This window comes from Benincasa hispida, chromosome 5 (assembly GCF_027475165.1).
Source record: "Benincasa hispida cultivar pf3 chromosome 5, pf3_genome.v1.1, whole genome shotgun sequence".
Classification (NCBI taxonomy): domain Eukaryota; kingdom Viridiplantae; phylum Streptophyta; class Magnoliopsida; order Cucurbitales; family Cucurbitaceae; genus Benincasa; species Benincasa hispida.
Genome location: NC_143482.1, coordinates 54,323,762 through 54,342,062, shown reverse-complemented (window position 1 = coordinate 54,342,062; position 18,301 = coordinate 54,323,762). Strand labels below are relative to the sequence as shown.

The 18,301-nt window shown below is 38.6% G+C and overlaps 1 protein-coding gene, 1 non-coding gene and 1 pseudogene across 5 annotated transcripts; 2 read left to right on the top strand and 1 right to left on the bottom strand.

Annotated features, from left to right (window-relative positions):
• Positions 1-227: 227 nt before the first annotated feature.
• On the bottom strand, positions 228-689 carry LOC150036251 (uncharacterized). The gene has a single exon (XM_090313609.1). The coding sequence runs from the start codon at positions 687-689 to the stop codon at positions 228-230; it is 462 nt and encodes a 153-aa protein (XP_090169735.1).
• Positions 690-4,221: 3,532 nt separating this feature from the next.
• LOC120078835 (small nucleolar RNA R71) lies at positions 4,222-4,328 on the top strand. Its single transcript, XR_005482116.2, has one exon. It is a non-coding gene; the product is annotated as a small nucleolar RNA R71 (small nucleolar RNA).
• An 8,773-nt stretch (positions 4,329-13,101) lies between these two features.
• Positions 13,102-15,312, top strand: LOC150036250 (cyanidin 3-O-galactoside 2''-O-xylosyltransferase FGGT1 pseudogene; annotated as a pseudogene). 3 transcript variants are annotated; one of them, XR_016529562.1, is made up of 2 exons: positions 13,102-13,235; positions 13,475-15,312. The product of XR_016529562.1 is annotated as a cyanidin 3-O-galactoside 2''-O-xylosyltransferase FGGT1 pseudogene, transcript variant X1 (transcript). The 3 variants fall into 3 exon arrangements; XR_016529563.1 differs by having other exon boundaries at positions 13,105-13,235; positions 13,573-15,312; XR_016529564.1 differs by having other exon boundaries at positions 13,125-13,235; positions 13,460-15,312.
• Positions 15,313-18,301: the final 2,989 nt, after the last annotated feature.

Here is an 18,301-nt window from a genome sequence, read left to right as displayed (position 1 = left end):
GCTGGGTTTTATAGAATATTTATTCGCAACTTCTTCCAGATCGCAAGGCCCTTAAGTCCGCTCCTTGAAGTTGACTGAGAATATAATTTTGATGAGGCATGCACCAAAGCATTCAACACATTAAAAGATGCGCTCATCACCGTACCCATTCTGGTGGCGCCGGATTGGATGCAACAATTTGCGTTGATGTGCGACGATAGCGGATATGCTGTGGGCGCAGTATTAAGTCAGCGCAAGAGAACTATACAACCACAGAGAAGGAAATGATCACAGTGGGACCTGTCAATCGTGACCGAAACATCCTTCACCTTTCCTTCTGAATGCACAAGGGACCTGTCAGCTAACTGGAGAGTCACCGTCGTGGGTGCCAGCTGCCCCATATTCAGCTGCTTAAAAATTGAAAGGGGCATTAAGTTGATGCTGGCCCTGAGATCGCAAAGCACTTGACCAATATATAACCCTCCGATCGAGCAAGGTATTGTGAAACTTTCGGGGTCGCACATTTTCGGTGGAATTATGGATTTTGAACTTTGCGTCAATGCCACCGTTGCAAACTTGCCAGTGCTCCTTTTCTTCGTCACCATGTCCTTTAGAAACTTCGCATACTTTTGCATCTGTTCAATCACTCTAGTGAAAGGGATGTTGATATGCAACTGTTTCAACATGTCCATGAAGCGTTGATACTGCATTTCATCATTTTTCTTCGTTTTAAGTCTCTGGAGGAATGGTGGCAGCTGTATTATCACGGTTCCCTATTCTTTCGGCATCGAAGTTGACGCAATCTCCGATTCCATCGTCTTCTATTTTTCTGTTTCTTCTTGAGTCAACAAGGTCTGTGGTTCCATCGCAATTGAAGCAGTCGGATTGGGCTCCTTCTTCTCCTCCGCCATTGTCTTTTCGTTTCACAACGTCATAGCTTGACATTGCTCCTTTCCCGTACTCCATGTCGCACCCCTCTCTAGCCTTAGCCCCCAAGACTTGGAAGGGAGCATGAGGATCCACCAGTAGTATTCCAAGACAACATTTTAATTTAACATTTCCCCCCCTCCCCCCCAATCTATTAAAGACTTTAACATGTTTACAATAATCTATCTAACTTTGAGGTTATAGTTCAAGTTCCTATATTCTTTTATCACATGATTCGAGCCGTGCCCTAAGAATTTACCAAGTCCTAGTGTTTTGGTGGTTTGTAGACTCCTCCCTGAACGCTCTGCTTTCCCACCTGGGGGGGGGGGGGTGTTTATAAGAAAATATTTGGAAGAGTGTGAGCTACTAAGCCCAGTGAGTGGTGCTTTTAAAATAATAATCACTTTGCAAATCATATTTTTGGGAAGTCAATCACATAATCACAATTCCAGTATAATTTATGCATAATCATGTGTACATAAATCATCATCCTCTAGTTCCATGCTATACGTGGCATGTTCATATTATGTACACATCCTATAACCCACTTTTCCCGCCAATTTGCACATCGACAATTCTTTTCCCGCTAGTCATGCTTAGGTAACTTGACTATATTTCCCATTGACCGACTATTACTTCCCGCCGACCGAGGCCGACTATATTTTCCCGTCAAGTACCCTTTTTAAGCATGCTAACTTATGTAGTCAGGGTATAATCTCAGTTTCCATAGAAATTTCACAAACAATATCATGGCAACCAACATAACATCATAAGCGTGCATTTTGCACTTACATATGCATTTATCCACATATCAACACATAAAACTAAGTAAACACTCACCGTAAGCAAGTTTTTCAACTAAAATCACCTTGATAATACCTTCCTGAGAATTCCTCCATATCAATGGAAATTCCTCAATTAATACTTGTTATATTAATAAATAATGTCAAAATAGCCAAAATACCATTATATAAAGAAAATACCAGCTTACCCTACTCCAATTTAGCCAAAATTCTAAAATTAGCCTCTTTAGAGGTTATTTGGACTGTGGTAGGCAGTTGGGCATTTGGCAGTAGGCAAGGTGGGCATCCTATGCCGCACAGGGGGCTGATACGTTGGGCGCGCGTTGCACAGTGGCCTGTTGCGCTGGGCGTGATGCGTCGCACGGGGGGCAGCTGTGCTGGGCTAGCACGCGGGATGCGTCGAGCGAGGCGCACGGACGGATGTAGCACTGCAAGGCGTGTGCATAGGGTGTGGGCTGCCTGTGCGTCTAGGCTGACTCAATGCCTTACCAATGCAACCTTTGTTTCTTTTGATCTTAATTAACTTGGCAGCCTAATAACTCAAACGTAACACTCTAAATATGCTTTCAACACAAGATTTTTGGGTGATGGTATGAATAAATCCCTCTCGCCTAACCCCTTTATTTATAGCCATTCCAAACTCACCCCCTTTTGACAACTCATCTCCCATTCGTCTCACTTTGGAGCTGCCAACACTTAGCCTACCCAGCCTAGCCTTGAGTTATTATCATCTCTGCTTGCCAGCCAAAATTCCCTTTTTTGCATGAAATCTCCTTCACCCACCTCCTGCTTAGGGTGATAAGACTTCCATTGCATGAAATCTTCTTTGTCCACCTCTTGCTAGAACTTTATTTGAACCTCTTTTTGCCACCTAAATCATTTAAATATTTAAACATTTTCCTCTATTTAAATTGTTTGAGACTTATGATCGTATAATTCTTGACATCTTCCCTTGGTGTTTTTCCATCAATTAGCCTTACCTTTTGTCCTTGACGCATAGCAATTCAACCTTCCTTCATCAAAGTCCCACTTAGCCATCACATGAGTCAGCCATCACCAATGCATAGGGTGGCCACTCACCCTCGACGCATGGATTTCTAGGTATGCTTGCTCGGTCTACTAAGCATGGACACGACGCTAATCATTGATGCATAGGTGTGCTGTCTAGGCGCTTGTGCATTTGGCCGCATAGGCGCGTTTGACCGCATAGGCACTCTTGGTCGCATAGGCGCGCTTGGTCGCGTGGGCATGTCTCGCCGCATGGGCGTGCACTTGGCATAAGGCATCGACGCATGGCTGCTCGGCAGACTCGGTAATGCTTGACGCATAGGATGGGCGTCCGACTTGCCCGCTCGACGCATAGGCAGGGCGCTCGGCATACATGCTCGACGCATGGGCTGCGCGCTTGGCCTCGACGCATGGCCTGTGCGCTTGGCCTCAACGCATGACCTGTGCGCTTAGCCTCGACGCATGGCTTGCGCGCTTAGCATGCTCACTCGATGCATGCCTCCAATGCACCCTGCTTGTGTTCGCATGCCCTTGCATTTGTTATATGCAAGCCCTTGGCCAATTTTCAAGTCTTCTTCCTTCCATCCTCCATGCACTCTTGCGTTCAACATATTTAAGCCTCCCATATGCGTTTGATCTTTTGGTCACCTTTTTGGATAATTTAGTATTAATGTTTTCCACTCTTTGCTCTAATATCCTTACTTAGGATTTTTCTTCTCTATTTAACCTCCCACTTTAGATTTAGTGTTAGGGTCTTACACTCCCTAGGTTGCGCGGGAGCTCTGTTGAACTTGGCAGTATCCCTTATGGTCTACTTTTTAGTTCGCCCACAATCTGTCCTATCTGAATTTCAAGATTGCGGATAAACGCCACTTGATTTTGAAGCACTGTTTCATTCTTTTCAATATATTGCTTCAGTAAGTTCTCCAAGGATGAAGATTGCGACGCCTGCAAACTACTAGCTTGATTTTGCATTTGATTGTTTGTTCGCAGGAAAAATCATGGTGGCCCTTCCTTTTGCGTCATTGGTTGAAATTTTGTTGATTTTTCCATACGAAGTTAGGGTGTTTCTCCACCCAAAGTAGTAAGTATTGGAAAACGAATTATTCTTCACGAAATAGTCAGACTGTGGATTCCTCGGACACTCTTCCATTGGATGGCCTTCACCACAAGTGGCACAACTTGCGCTCGTTTGGTTGATTGCGTTGACCTGCCCCCTATGCATTCCTGGGCTACTGATTGCGATTCTTGTATTAAATTCAGCAATGCAGTCATTTGGTTTTGCAAAGATACGATGGCCTCATTACTTGTGTCACTGTCTTTAATTCTCAGTCTTTGATCGCTTTCTCTTCAGTCTTCATGGTTCTTTGAAATGCGATCAAGTATATTCTTAGCCTCATCGTATGTTTTATCGAGTAGAACTCTAGCTGCTGCCGCATTGGTAGCCGTCTGCGATGCAGGATTCAAACCGTGGTAGAAAATTTCCATTTGTAGACAATCTAGTAAGCCATTATGCGGGCAATCTCTTACCAGCCTTTTAAACCTCACCCAGGCGTCACTGAACGATTCATCAATATCCTGTTCAAAATTGGTAATCAACTTCCTCTTTCTGGCATTTTTTGTCAGGGGGAAGTACTTCTTCATGAATTTTTCAACTACCTGTTCCTATGATGTAATCTCCCCTGGTTTGAGAAAGTAAGTCCTTTTCCATGCCTGGTCACACAACGAAAATCGGAACAATGTTAATCGAACCTCCTCAGCATAAATGTTTGGGAACAAAAACATATTGCAGATTTCAATAAAACTCTGGAGGTGGGCGTGCGGATCCTCGCCACGCCTACCGCCAAACTGTCTGACAGTTTGAATCATCTATTGCATCACCGGTTTCACCTCGAACCTTGATCCATCTAAGGCTGGCCTCATGATTCCTGGCGAGAAATCATAAAGGTTGGGTGACGCACAATCTCGGATGGGCCTATTGCGGTCGTTCGCCAAGAGGATGGGGTTCGCCATGATATTATTTGTGTTTGGTGCTCTATCTTCTGGTTTCTCCACCATATTGGGATTTTCTCTTATTGTCGTTGGCGGTTGTTTCTTCTTCTTCTTCGAAAAGTTCTCTCAATCTCTGGGTCGTAATTGGGCTTAGAATTTTGTCCTTCGCTCATATGACGCCCATTTCTTCCCTTACCTAAGGAGAGGCAGTGCACAGAGATGGAGCGTCTGCAAAGAAAATCAAAAAGTTATCGTTAGCACAATCATTATTGCCGTAGTCCCAGACAATGGCGCCAAAAACTTGATGTGTTGTGAATATGATGAAATAATGGTGTATAATGTGATGGTGGTGTATGCGTTGTACATGTAAGTTTTCCTAGCAAAATCCAAGTATAAATTCTACTAGTTTGTCTGGTAAGCCCAGGGTCGAACATAGGGACTATGGAGATAGTATGAGATGATGATCTCAGATTTATTTGCGGTGACAAATAAAACAATGTGTTGGTTGGTATGTTTGTTTAATGTATAGATTCTATGCGGCAGAATTGAGAAAAGAGTCAATAACAACGAAAGTTACAATGAGAATGTGGGGGAATGAGTTGAGAAGGTATGTAACTAGTACTTCCTGAGATTGTGTTCAAGCTATGCGATCATGCTACACACATGCAACAACAATTTATCTTCCAATGCAAATGCTATTGCTATTAATTTTAGGACGCATGTGATATATGCGATGATGTCTATAGGACTTATTCCTAAGTCTTTATTCCTTGTCTATGCGATGATGAATGATGCACACAGATACAAGGTGACCGCATACCATCATATCCTCTCTCTAGGGTGCATGCGATGCGTTAATAGAAAACAGAACTTATTCCTAAGTTTCTATCTGTTGATTATGCGGTTCTAATCTGACTCTCCTGAGCATAGATTCTAATATGACTTTTCCAAGCCTAGATTCTATCCTTAGACCACCCTCCCGAGCATCTCTAAAGGATGAATGACGCATACATAATACAAGATGATCGCATAAAGTGAAGATCTCAGGTTATGCTAGCTAAGTGCTTCTCAACCCATCGACAGTTTAGTTACTCATGCGTAATGTAAAGAGAGTGAACAAATGTAGAGATGCAAATTCCATTTTATAAACAAGATCAAAATACAGAATGACAATGGAAAATAAGGATAGAAAGCCTGGTAGCAATGTCTTACGTCCCAGGGCTTTTACACTGAGTTTTCTCTATTCTACCCAACAGAAGTTCTTGCTTCCGCAAGTGTCGGTCCTTTCTATGCTCTCAATGCTTCCCGACACTCTTTCGAGTTAATCAGGACGATCTTTCGACATCTTCTCTCTTCACTCGCCTCCGCCTTCTAAGTATATAAAATTACAAACTACGACTATCTAAGTATATGGTGAGGAAGACTCTAAATTCTGAATAGCGGAACCCATTTAATGAAAGTGGACATCAATATTTATAAAGCTTCAGGGAGAAGAGCTTTTCTCTCAAATGATTGCACTGATGGGATGTTATTAATTCTCTGTCTGATGTGCCAATTAATTGTCACCGAAAAGTTGAGTGTACTTACTATAGTGTTTCGTTAATGGCTTGTCAACTTAATTCAAATTCGAATGTCATCAGATTTCTGTCCCATCGTGATTTATTAAGCTTCCACCTTGAAGCACCTTCTCTATTCGGCCACCTTCTTGGGCAGATCTTCACGAACGCATATGATTACATAGCCTTGCGGTCGCAATCTTTTAATGCACTCGGACGCTGAATTCCTTGGACTGCAATTTTGCCTTGTGCCAACGCATTTTCTTGCACAAAATACGTAAATTAGCTATTTTAATGAGATGGACGAATTCGATCGCAATATTCTCAACTTAATGCTTTTGGACACGATTTTACATATTTTAACTGTCGCAATCCAACATTGTTTTATATCTTTGCATTATAATAACATGCATTTCTGCCCATTATCAATGCGGCCCACTCTGTAGTTGTTACAAGAAGTTGTAAGGTGCTACAAATGGTGTGATCCATAAATCGTTCATGTTGAGACATGAGAGTGGGGGCATCCTATGCAATGAGCTTTCATATAGACTGGACCATGAAAATTGTCACTTTTTTTTATAACGACCGTTTACTGTTAAAAATGAATATTTCATTTAATATGTTACCTAGGTTAACTCGATCTTAATCCTAAGCTAGCTATGAACTCTTGTTTGTTCAAGATTATCCTTTGATCTGCAAATAGTGAGAGTAGTCCAATAACACTGCTCAATAAGCTTACCATTTTGGGGATAAAACCGGATGAATAGCTGGGAACATAGCCTTGCGAGATGGAATTCACTCCTACCTTCTTTAGGGTTAGCAGATAAATTGTTCTCTTAAGTACTGACTCTAGGTCTTGAACAGTCGGGGCCCCACCTTCTCATGATAGAGAAATGATTTGATTCATAGAGATTATGAATCAGAATTGTTCATTAGAGGATCAGTAGGAACTTAAGGAACAAGATGTATTCACAGGGGTAAAACGGTATTTCTTACCTAGCTGTGATTATGAACAACTTGTGAAGGATCGACTTACTGATTATAGTTATTAAATGGACATAATATATCTACAGTGACGGGAGTTCAACTATGGGCTATAGTGGAGTGTCCCATTAGTTAACGAACGGGGTTTAAATCAGACTAATTAGTTTAGCCGATTAATCGAATTGTCGGAGCCCATGATCTGTAGGTCTGTAAGGTCCTCCTACTAGCTCGTAAATGGCTAAGCTTTAGAGTAGCTTGAGAAATTAATTTGAAAGATTCAAATTAAATGGAACAAGAGAATATATATTTAAATATGATTTACATATATGAAGATGATTATTGTGCAAAAATTAATTTAATATTTGATATTAAATTAATTATTATTTTAAATTAATTTATGAAATTAATTATAGAAAATCATTTTTCAAAATTTTATTAATCAAAATAGTTTTGAAATCATTTTGAAAATTTGTTTTTGCATGTTGCACAAAATGGAGAATACAGATTTTCCATTATCTCCATCTTCATGCTCACACAAAAGCCATTATCTTCTCTTCATTAATTCTCCAAGCATGAGCTTCAAGCCATGCACTTCACTTCTTTGCATGTAATCTAAAATATATAAAGAAGATCGGAGTCATTTGAGAAGAATGAATGGAGAATATTTTAGAGAAAAATTTCTATGAGAAGAAACTATTCTTCTTGTCCGGCTGTTGTGAGTTCTTCATTGTTCTTCACCTTTTCAATCTACTCTTGAGTCCCACAACTCTGCCTAAAGTTCCAAGTAGGGAAGGCTTTGAGGTGGTTCACAGTGATTTCGTGAAGACTGCTACTATACGATCGGATTCTTGGAGAGTTCTTCAAAGGTATGATCTTAATACCCTCTTTCTAGAAAAGCATGCTTTAGTTTCTGCCAAAATTAGTGAATTTGAATGCTTATGTATCCTTGATACTTCCGCTGCATGTTTTTTTAACTCTATCAATTGGTATCAGAGCATCTTTTAAGCATTCAATTCGGTCTAATTTTGGTGTGGTCGGTGTTTTTCGTGAGATATATGAAACTGATGCACTGCTATGGTTTTCTGAGTTTTGGCATCTTAATTCTCTTTAATTGCTCAATTAAATTTGTAATTGGCTCTTGTTTGATAATCATTTGTGTGTTAGCAAGAGTCTATAATTTATTTGAAGTCATTAGAGTTGAAATTAATATGTAACTGAAGAAATAAGAGAAGGACGCCGAGCTGTTGTTCCAATTTTTTCCAGCTTCTGCTCAAATTTGTTGCTGAGGTCCAGTTGCTAAGCGATCGTTTAGCTACAGACGTTATGCGATGAGAAGAAAATCTAGACAATCAATTAGCAATGGGCGCTGGTCGTTGTGATGTTGAATGCTAAGCGATCGTGTACCTGCGGGAGCTAAGATGCGTGAATCTGCTATACGATAGTGCTACGCGATCGTTTAGCTTTGTCATAGGAACTAAACGATACGTTAAAATTTCTAAACGATGGCGCTATACAATAATTTAGGTACGATGTGTGCTAAGCGATGCGATGAAGTGCTACGTGATGCGTTATTTTTATCAAATGTGGGAAATGGATGATATGCGTTGATGGAATTACGTTGTGTACTCAAGTTTCCCCAGTGGAATCCAAGTTTAAATTCCTCTGAGTTTCCTGGTAAGTCCAGGGTCGATCATAGGGACTTGTGAAAATAGTTCGTGTTGATAATTTTCTTATGAAAATTTTGCGGTAACCGGTAAATAAATAAGGTGGTTGGTTTGTTGTTGCATTAATGAAAATAATAATAAATGCGGCAGAGTTGGCAACGGGAAATACGATGAATATACGGTGAACAGGTTGAGAAGGGTTTTGGCTAACACTCCCTAGGTTGCATTCATGCCTTGCGATCATGTAACATGCATACAATAGTAAACCACCTCTTGGCGTGAATGCCACGGCTTCTAAGGCTAGAACGCATGCGATAAATATGTGATAAGTCTACAAGGTTTACACATAAACCTCTGTTATTATTTATGCGATGACAACATGACATTCACACAAATATGCTACCACATAATATCATCCCTATTCCTAGGGTGCATGCGATGCAAGTTAACAAATAGAGTTTATCTCTAAGTCCCTATTTCTTGTTTATGCAAGCCTAATCTTGCTATTTCAAGTCAGATTCTAACCTAGCTCTCTCTAGACAACTCTAAAGGGATGTTTTGGACAGCATAAAACAAGACAATCGCAAGCAATGAACTTTCTAGATCATGTTAGCTTAGTTCCTCTCATAACTGGAAAATAATTTTTATGTGCTAAGGCCGTCAGCAATAAATGCCCTCTATAACATAGAGATGTTTAAAACTGTCGTAACTCAAAGTAAATGTTTTACAATTTCTTCTAAAGAAAATGCCCAACTTTGGCACCTAAGATTAGGGCATATTAATCTCAATAGGATTGAGAGATTGGTGAAGAATGGACTTCTAAGTGAGTTAGAAGAAAACTCTTTACCTGTGTCATGCCTTGAAGGCAAAATGACTAAAAGGCCTTTTAGAGGAAAGAGTCATAGTGCCAAAGAGCCTCTAGAGCTAGTGTATTTAGACCTTTATGGTCCGATGAAAGTAAAAGCCAGGGGAGGTTATGAATATTCCATCACTTTCACTGATGATTATTCAAGGTATGAGTACGTTTATTTAATGCAACAGAAGTCTGTGTCTTTTGAAAAGTTCATAGAATTCAAGGCTAAAGTTGAATACACATTAATAGAACGATTAAAACACTTCGATTTGATTAAAGTGGAGTGTTTTTTTTATTCAACTTTCTAGAATTATTTGATAGAACATGGAATAGTTTTCTAACTCTCAGTACGTTGTACAACTCAACAGAATGGTGTATCAAAGAGGACAAATCGAACCCTGTTGGACATGGTTTGGTCTATGATGAGTTGCGCTTCCTTACCTAACTCATTTTAAGGTTATGCAGTAGAGACTGCAACTTATATATTGAGTTGTGTTCCCTCCAAGAGTGTATCTAGAACACGTTTGGAGTTATGGAATGGTTGTAAAGCTAGTTTACGTTATTTTAGAATTAGAAGTTGCCCAACACATATGCTTGAGCCTAATTCTAAGAAACTTGAACCACGTTCAAGGTTGTGCCTATTTGTAGGCTACCCCAAAGGAACGAGAGGTGGTTATTTCTACGATCCTAAAGAAAACAAAGTATTTGTATTGACAAATGCTACTTTTCTTGAGGAGGACCATATAAGGGAGCACAGTCCTAGAAAGAATATCGTGTTGAATGAACTTTCCAAAGAAACTACTGAATTTTGAACAAGAGTTGTTGAAGAGCCTAGTACCTCAACAAGAATTGTTGAATTAGGTTCATCTAGTTGGTCAAATCCACCTTAAGTGTTGAGGGAACCTCGACGTAGTGGGAAGGTTGCGAACCCACCTATTTGCTATATGGGTTTAACAGAAATCCTAGCTATGGTAGCTGATGGTGAGGATGAGGATCCATTGTCTTACAAGAATGCAATGGAGGATGTTGACAGATATGAATGGATCAAAGCCATGGATATCAAAATGGAGTCTATGTACTTCAATTCAGTTTGGGATCTTATAGATCATCTTGATAGGGTTAAACCACATGTTTTAAATGGATCTACAAAAGGAAACGGGGTGCTGATGGGAAGGTACAAACCTTCAAGGCTAGACTGATGGTAAAGGGTTATACCCAGGTAGAGGGAGTCGACTATGAGGAGACTTTCTCACCTGTTGCTATACTGAATTTTATCCAGATCCTCCTATCCATTGCCTCCTATTATGACTATGAGATATGGAAAATGGAGGGCAAAACTTCTTTTCTGAATAGCAATCTTAAGGAGACCATTTATATGGTGCAGCCCGAGGGATTCATAATCCAAGGTCAAGAGCAAAAGGTTTGCAAGCTTAATTGGTCCATTTATGGACTGAAACATGCATCTCGATCTTGGAATATAAGGTTTGATACTGCGACCAAATCTTATGTCTTTGATCAGAACGTTGATGAGCCTTGCGTCTACAAGAAGATCATCAATAGTTCAGTAGTTTTTCTAGTGTTGTATGTAGATGATATCCTACTTGTTAGCTCTCAAAAAGAGCTATTATTCTTAGCTTAATTAAAGCTCGTTAATGGATTTTATGTGGTTATTTTCTTGTTTTTTAGGTATCATCAATCGAGGAGGTAGAACCAAGAAATCAGAGACAAACGGGGCTGATTTGAAGCAATTTGGAGGTGATTTGAGTTGTCAAGCTTCAAAATAGTGAAAATTACGAAACTGTCACTGCACTGTCACAGCATTGCAACGCTAGCCTAATGCTCTACCCTGACGCTCTAAGGAAGAACGTGCAGCATTGCAATGCTACTTTACAGTGTCACGACACTGCAAATTTTGATGGACGGACACGGTTAGCACGTGCACAAGTGAGCGCTGTAACGATGTTTTTAGCGTGGTTGCGGTCTTTCCTATAAATACTCCCCTTCATCTTTAGGTCAAAATATGCCAAATTTGGGTGGCCAAATTGATGGAGGCCAAAGTAAAACTCGTTCCTTCGTCCATTCCCTTCAATTTTTGGTATCGTTTGGTTAGTTTCGCTTTTTATTTTGGGTTGTAAACAATGGAACGGATGTGTATCTCAGATTTGTCTATGAATTGAGAGGTAATCTCTATCTAGTTTCTTTGAGCAAGAGCCCTGTGTTTAATTTCTTGGACGTTTCTTAATTAATTTAACTACAATCTTGTGAATTCTTTGGTTGGATTTGTTTTAATCTTAATGGAGTTTTGATAAATTCTTTTGACAAATTAATTTGTTGAAAACCTTGTTTGCAAAATCATTCTAGCCTATGCATCATTGATTGATTTAGTTGCAAGTATTAAGATCGTATGTTTAGGGTCTAGACTTTTTTTGGCCAAACTCATGTATGCCCTAATCTTTCCAAATAAAATCATGCTACAAGAGATGACTTTCCGACTTGTAGTATATCTCAACAATCGAACCATTTCTTAATGCTTTTCAGTTTTAACTTGTATGTCGCTTAGAAGGAAAAGTTTTAAATTGAATTAGTGCCGATTTAGATTTTTATCAAAACTTGGCTAATTGGGCTATTAGATTTTCTAATAGGTTGAGGGATCGACAAATTCAGTATAATTAATTGGTGTCCAATGAAAGAAATTACATAGGAACTCTATCTTGCCCTAGAAGTTAGATAGACTCATATCCTAGATTACATTTACCCCTTTTATTTTAATTTCACACATTTATCTCCTATTCAGACAAAACCCCACATTTTTCGTTCTAGATAGAAAATTAACTCAACGAAATCAATCGCGCTTCTCTGTGGATCGACTCGGACTTACGACTGTTGCTACGTTTTAGTAGTAATAGAAGTAGTTCAGTATTTACATGAATTTACACCGGTCATATGTTGGACATAACACTTCTCCAATAAGCAAGAAACATGTAGAGCAATCAAATAATACAAAACCTCTATTACTAGGATTTATCGTCGGAATGATCGTTATTTAGGAATTAGTATATTAGAGTCAAAGTGATACATATGTTGTAGACAACAATGGCCGTAGCCTCAAGAATTTAATTGGAATTGAACATTTTGACGGCCTACCTACTTTAATTAATATCTTTTATCACTCTGTTTCTCAATTTCCACTAGAAAAAAAAAAAAAAAAAAAAAGCACTTTTGCTCCTTGTTTGTTCACCGACAAATCAACATTTTTGTATATTCCCACTCTCTCCCTTATCTTTGTTTCTCTATCCACACACGTCTTTTTGCACCACATATACATCATCTCTTTTTCCTCCTATCCTTTTCTCATTCATCTTTTTGTTTTAACTTTCTCTCTATTGCTTCTTTCCTTTCTTGGTTCGAAAGAAAGGAGACAAATTTTGGAAGCTCGCAAGAGGACATATATTCCCAATCCTCATTTCTCGTGAGTTTATATATATATCTTCGAATACAAACTTTAACATATATTTGTTTGCATATTATTAGCTACTTTAGATCTACACTAATTTATTCATGGATTACGTATATATTATAATTGTTTGTAATATTTAAATTTACTGAACAATGTTTAGATCCTTATTTAGTTACTTGACTAAACAATAACTTTAAATTTTGATTTCATAAATGGTTATTTATATTATGTCAAAGCTTTTATGTTCTTAGGAAGGTAGCAGAACACAGATCAATCCCATATTTCCTGTTCAATTTGCTTCATCAAGCTTCAACATTCATCTGAATTGGTCTGATTTCATCATTTCCAGGGAGAGAAAAAAAAAAACTATGGAAGAAGCCCCTTCAAGCCTGCACGTAGCAATGTACCCTTGGTTTGCTTTTGGCCACTTGATTCCATTTCTCCAAATTGCCAACAAGTTAGCCAAGAAAGGCCACAGAATCACCTTCTTCGTTCCAACAAAAACTCAACCCAAATTGCAGCCTTTCAATCATTTTCGAAATCTCATTACCTTTGTCCCCATCACTCTTCCTCATGTTGATGGCCTCCCTCTTGGAGCTGAAACTACTGCTGATGTTTCTCACCCTTCACAGATCCCTCTCCTAATGACTTCCATGGACTGCACCGAACCCCAAATCGCGTCTCGACTTCAAGACATAAAACCTGATGCCATCTTCTTCGATCTCGCGTATTGGGTGCCAAAACTGGCACGTCAATTGGGCATTAAGTCAATTTATTATACTCCTATTTCTGCAGTCACAATGAGTTATATTGAGGGCAAATTATGGGAATTTCCTGGACATAGTAATTTAACTCGAGATCATTTTATGCAGCCACCTCCTGGTTTCCCAAGTTCCTCAATCAAGCTTCAAGCTCATGAGGCTCAATATTTGGCATCCCTTAGCCATTGGAGATTTGGCGGTGATATCCCTTTCTTTGAGCGCAGTGCCACTTCGTTATCCCAATGCAATGCTATGGCATTGAAATCATGTAGGGAAATTGAAGGGCCTTTTATAGACTATATGCAAACTATAGTAAAAAAGCCTGTTCTCCTGTCAGGAATTGTGGATTTACACCCAGTAATCACAACTTTAGAAGAGAGATGGGTAAAATGGCTATCAGAGTTCAAGTCTGGCTCGGTCATATATTGTGCATTTGGAAGTGAGTGTACTTTGACCAAAAACCAATTCCAAGAATTGCTGTTGGGTCTTGAGCTTTCAAATTTACCATTTTTGGCTGCACTCAAACCGCCTGATGGCATCGACACGGTCGAGGTTGCCTTACCGGAAGGATTCGAACAGAGAGTTCAGGGGAGAGGGGTTGTATATGGAGGATGGATTCAACAACAACAAATTTTGGATCACCCATCAATTGGAGTCTTTGTTACACATTGTGGATCAGGTTCTATATCCGAAGCATTGGTTAAGAAGTGTCAGTTGGTGTTGTTGCCTCGTATTATTGATCATTTTTTTGGAGCAAGATTGATGAGCAAATTCTTGAAAATTGGTGTGGAAATTGAGAAAGGGGAGGAAGATGGGTTTTTTAGCAAAGAAAGTGTGTGTAAGGCAGTGAAGACAGTGATGGATGAAGAGAATGAAAGTGGGAAAGAGATCAGAGCAAACATTGCAAAGTTAAGAGAGTTATTGCTTGACAAAGATCTGGAGGAATCTTATATCAACGATTTCATCCACACTCTCAATGGTTTGATTGTATGAGTAGCAACGAAAGTCTCTTGTTTCTTGTACTTGCACTTAACTATATTTTTCTAGGTTAAAAGTTAGTACAAACTTAATTTACAAGTAATTCAGTTGGTTCTTTTTTCTTTTGGAATTATTGTTGTTGGTTTTGATTTAGGGTACTGACTTTTGTAAAAGAGTTAATGGCCTAATGCCTTAATGGGTTTGATTAAAGAAGAATTTCAAGGTTGATGTATTAGTGAGTAGTTTCTTATTTGCCTATAAATACTTGTAATGTTTTCATTTCAATAAATATAAAACTCAACATCCCTCCACCATTTTTCGGTGAATGATGTACCAGTTGTGTTTCCCAACTTTCTTTGTCTCAAATTAGTTTCAAGCTTTTTTTTTCCACTGGATGAGAATGTCAATTGCAGGTTGGTCAATTTCCCCTCTTTTTTTTCAAGCTTTGAAAAATTAGAATTATGAGAAAGGATGACACTGAAGAGAGAAGAAAGAAAAAAAAAAAAACAGTGGGGAGGAGAGATGGGATTGAGATTGAGAGAGAGAAAATACTTTTCTTAGTTTTAATTGAAATTTGTATTTAAAATAACAATAAAAAATACTTAATTAGGTTGAAAATATTAAAAGGGACGATTTAAACCTATTTGTCAAAAATGGGGGCTTAAAATGGCCAAATTGAAACTAGAAGGGTCAAAGGCACCAATTTCTAAAAACTCAGGAACTAAAAAGTGTTATATAAAAGTAGCAATGAATGAACAATGCATGGAGCATGACACTTAGGCTAATTTATAAGAGTTATGATGCCTTGTATGTCTAGCTTCACATTGTGTTCGTTTTATTTGTTTCCTATTATAAGCGTTATAATGAAAATTAGAACTAAAATTGATAAGAAATAGTTGCATGTGAACTTAGGTGAACTCATGTTTTAAAAGGATTTTAAAATTAGATTGAGATAGACCTAAGTTCATGGTTCTAATAAGATTAGAAACCTAAGTTTAATATTTTGAATAGATTTAATAGGATTAAATTGATTGGCATAAAAGATTAAATTTGTATTAAATCTATCTATAAGGGACATTTTGTCTAAGGCGGGTTCTATCTAGGTTGGGGTATTTAATCTGACGAAAACACAACACCCCTACTTGGGAACCTACCTGGAAAGGTGAATTAGATAGATTTACTATAAGCATCCGACAGTTGATCAAAGACTTCGTCAAAGAGTTTAATGGATGATGATCAAAAGTTGTTCAATTTTCCAAAGTAAGCGTTACTTTTGGGTAAACATAAAAAGTCAGTTAAAATTCTTAGTCATGTTTTTTCTAAGTAAACTAAACCCTAGGTTATAAAATACTCAGTAAGAGGAAGAGATATATATGATATGTCAATGATTCCACTTATGTTTCTCCTTGAATGTTCACGCCTTGAGATTCATGCTTGGCCTCGTGGTGCCTTGGGAGCATCCCCCTTCGGATGGTGTTTGCATGAGTCAATATCAAGGTGGACGGAGAAAGTGTTTATAGTAAGTGGGTAAAGGATGTGTGTCAACATGTCCTGCGGTCTCCTTCATTGGTTTGCACCGTGAGATCTTCTTACACTACCTCATGGCGCCCTGGGAGCGTCCCTCTTCAGATGGCTTTTGTGTTGTTGATCAATATCAAGGTGAACTCCAGAAATGGATTGGGTTGCTTTAGTTTTTGCCCCAATCGGATTTTTTCCCTTCAGATTGGCTACTTGGGGCAAAACTTTAGGATCTAAAATGAAGAGTCGCACTTATCAGAAATTGTTAAGCAAGTTAATGATTTTTTGACCAAATGAATGATGTCTAGTCGTTATAGGAACAAGAGTTGTTCTGGTATTAATGACTAGTCGAGAGTGTCTCAATTCAAAGGAGGGATAAATTGACTACCCTTTGATGGCTTTTTTTTCTAAACCTTTGAAGCGTCATTGCGAAACTAGATGTCACACAAGGTTCATTTCAGTTTTTCTAAACCGTATTGGATGTTGTTTTTCAAAGAGTAGTTGCTAAAATCTAATGTAGATCAATGTGTTTGTTTTTCAGCAACATGAATGATTTTTCATTAGTTGCCTCTTTTAATTTGACCGAGTACATACATTGGAAAGAGTCCATTAAAACATATTTTGTGGTAAATGACCTCGAGTTTGTCATGGTTGAGGAGTGTCCTCAAGTCCTGACCCTTGATGTACCGTGAAATTTTCGTAATGCATATGAGGTGTGGATGAAGGATAACTCATTGGCCCGACTTCACATTTGGGCTAGCATACCTGATGTTGGTCGAAAGGGTTGAAACATGGTCATTGCTCGTCAGATCATGGACTCGTTGCAAGAATTGTTTGAACGTTAGTTCTTACTTTTTAAGCACAGAAGGATGGATGACAAAGAGACCAGTAGTGTCAGTTCTAGAGATAACCTTTAGTCTTTCTTGAATGTCAACAGACTAAAAGAGAAAGCAAGTGTTGCTGACTCTGATAAAGTTCATCGACGAGAAGTGTTCTCTAAAATGGAACATGGAGCTTATTTAGGTTCTAACACTGATCCCACTACTCTCAAAAAGAGGAAGAAGTCTAAAGACAGTAAATGTGATTTATGTCTTGGAGATGTGTTTGGTAGAGAATGATGATTCTGTCTGGATACTTGATTCAGGTGTTACTAACCACGTTAGTTCTTCCTACCAAGGATTCACTTCCTGACAAACATTGCAAGATGAAGAGTTGAACTCTTCGATGTGTTTGTTTCAACTGTTGTTTTAGGCAGGCTAAAGTTAGTTTTGGACAAGAAACGTTATCTATTGCTGGATAATGCGTTTATAATTCCTTATATCAAGAGGAACTTAATCTCGGTTTCTTGTCTCATTGAACAAGTTATACCGTCTTCTTTTCTAAGAGTAAAGTGTTTATTTTCAAGAATGGTACGGAGATTGTTTTGGTTCAATGGAAAATAACTTATATGTACTAAGGTCGTTAGTCATAAAAGCCTTGCTTAATACTGAAATGTTCAGTACATTGACAACTGCAAAAAGGCCAAAGGTTTCTCCTAAGGAAACGCCCATCTTTAGCATCTAAGGTTAGGTCACATCAACCTCAATAGGATTGAGAAGTTGGTGAAATGTGAACTTCTAAAGAGTTTAGAGGAAAACTCCTTGCCGGAATGTGAATCATGCTTTGAAGGTTAGATGACCAAAAGACCTTTTACTGGAAAAGATTATAGAGCCAAGGAAACCTTGGAGATTATACATTCAGACCTATGTGGTCTGATGAATGTTAGGGCTTGAGGTGAGTATGAATATTTCATCTCTTTCATAAATGATTATTCAAGATACG

Excerpts from the sequence above, each read along its gene's own strand:
- LOC150036251 (XM_090313609.1), bottom strand. The coding sequence starts at position 689 with ATGCAGTATCAACGCTTCATGGACATGTTGAAACAGTTGCATATCAAC.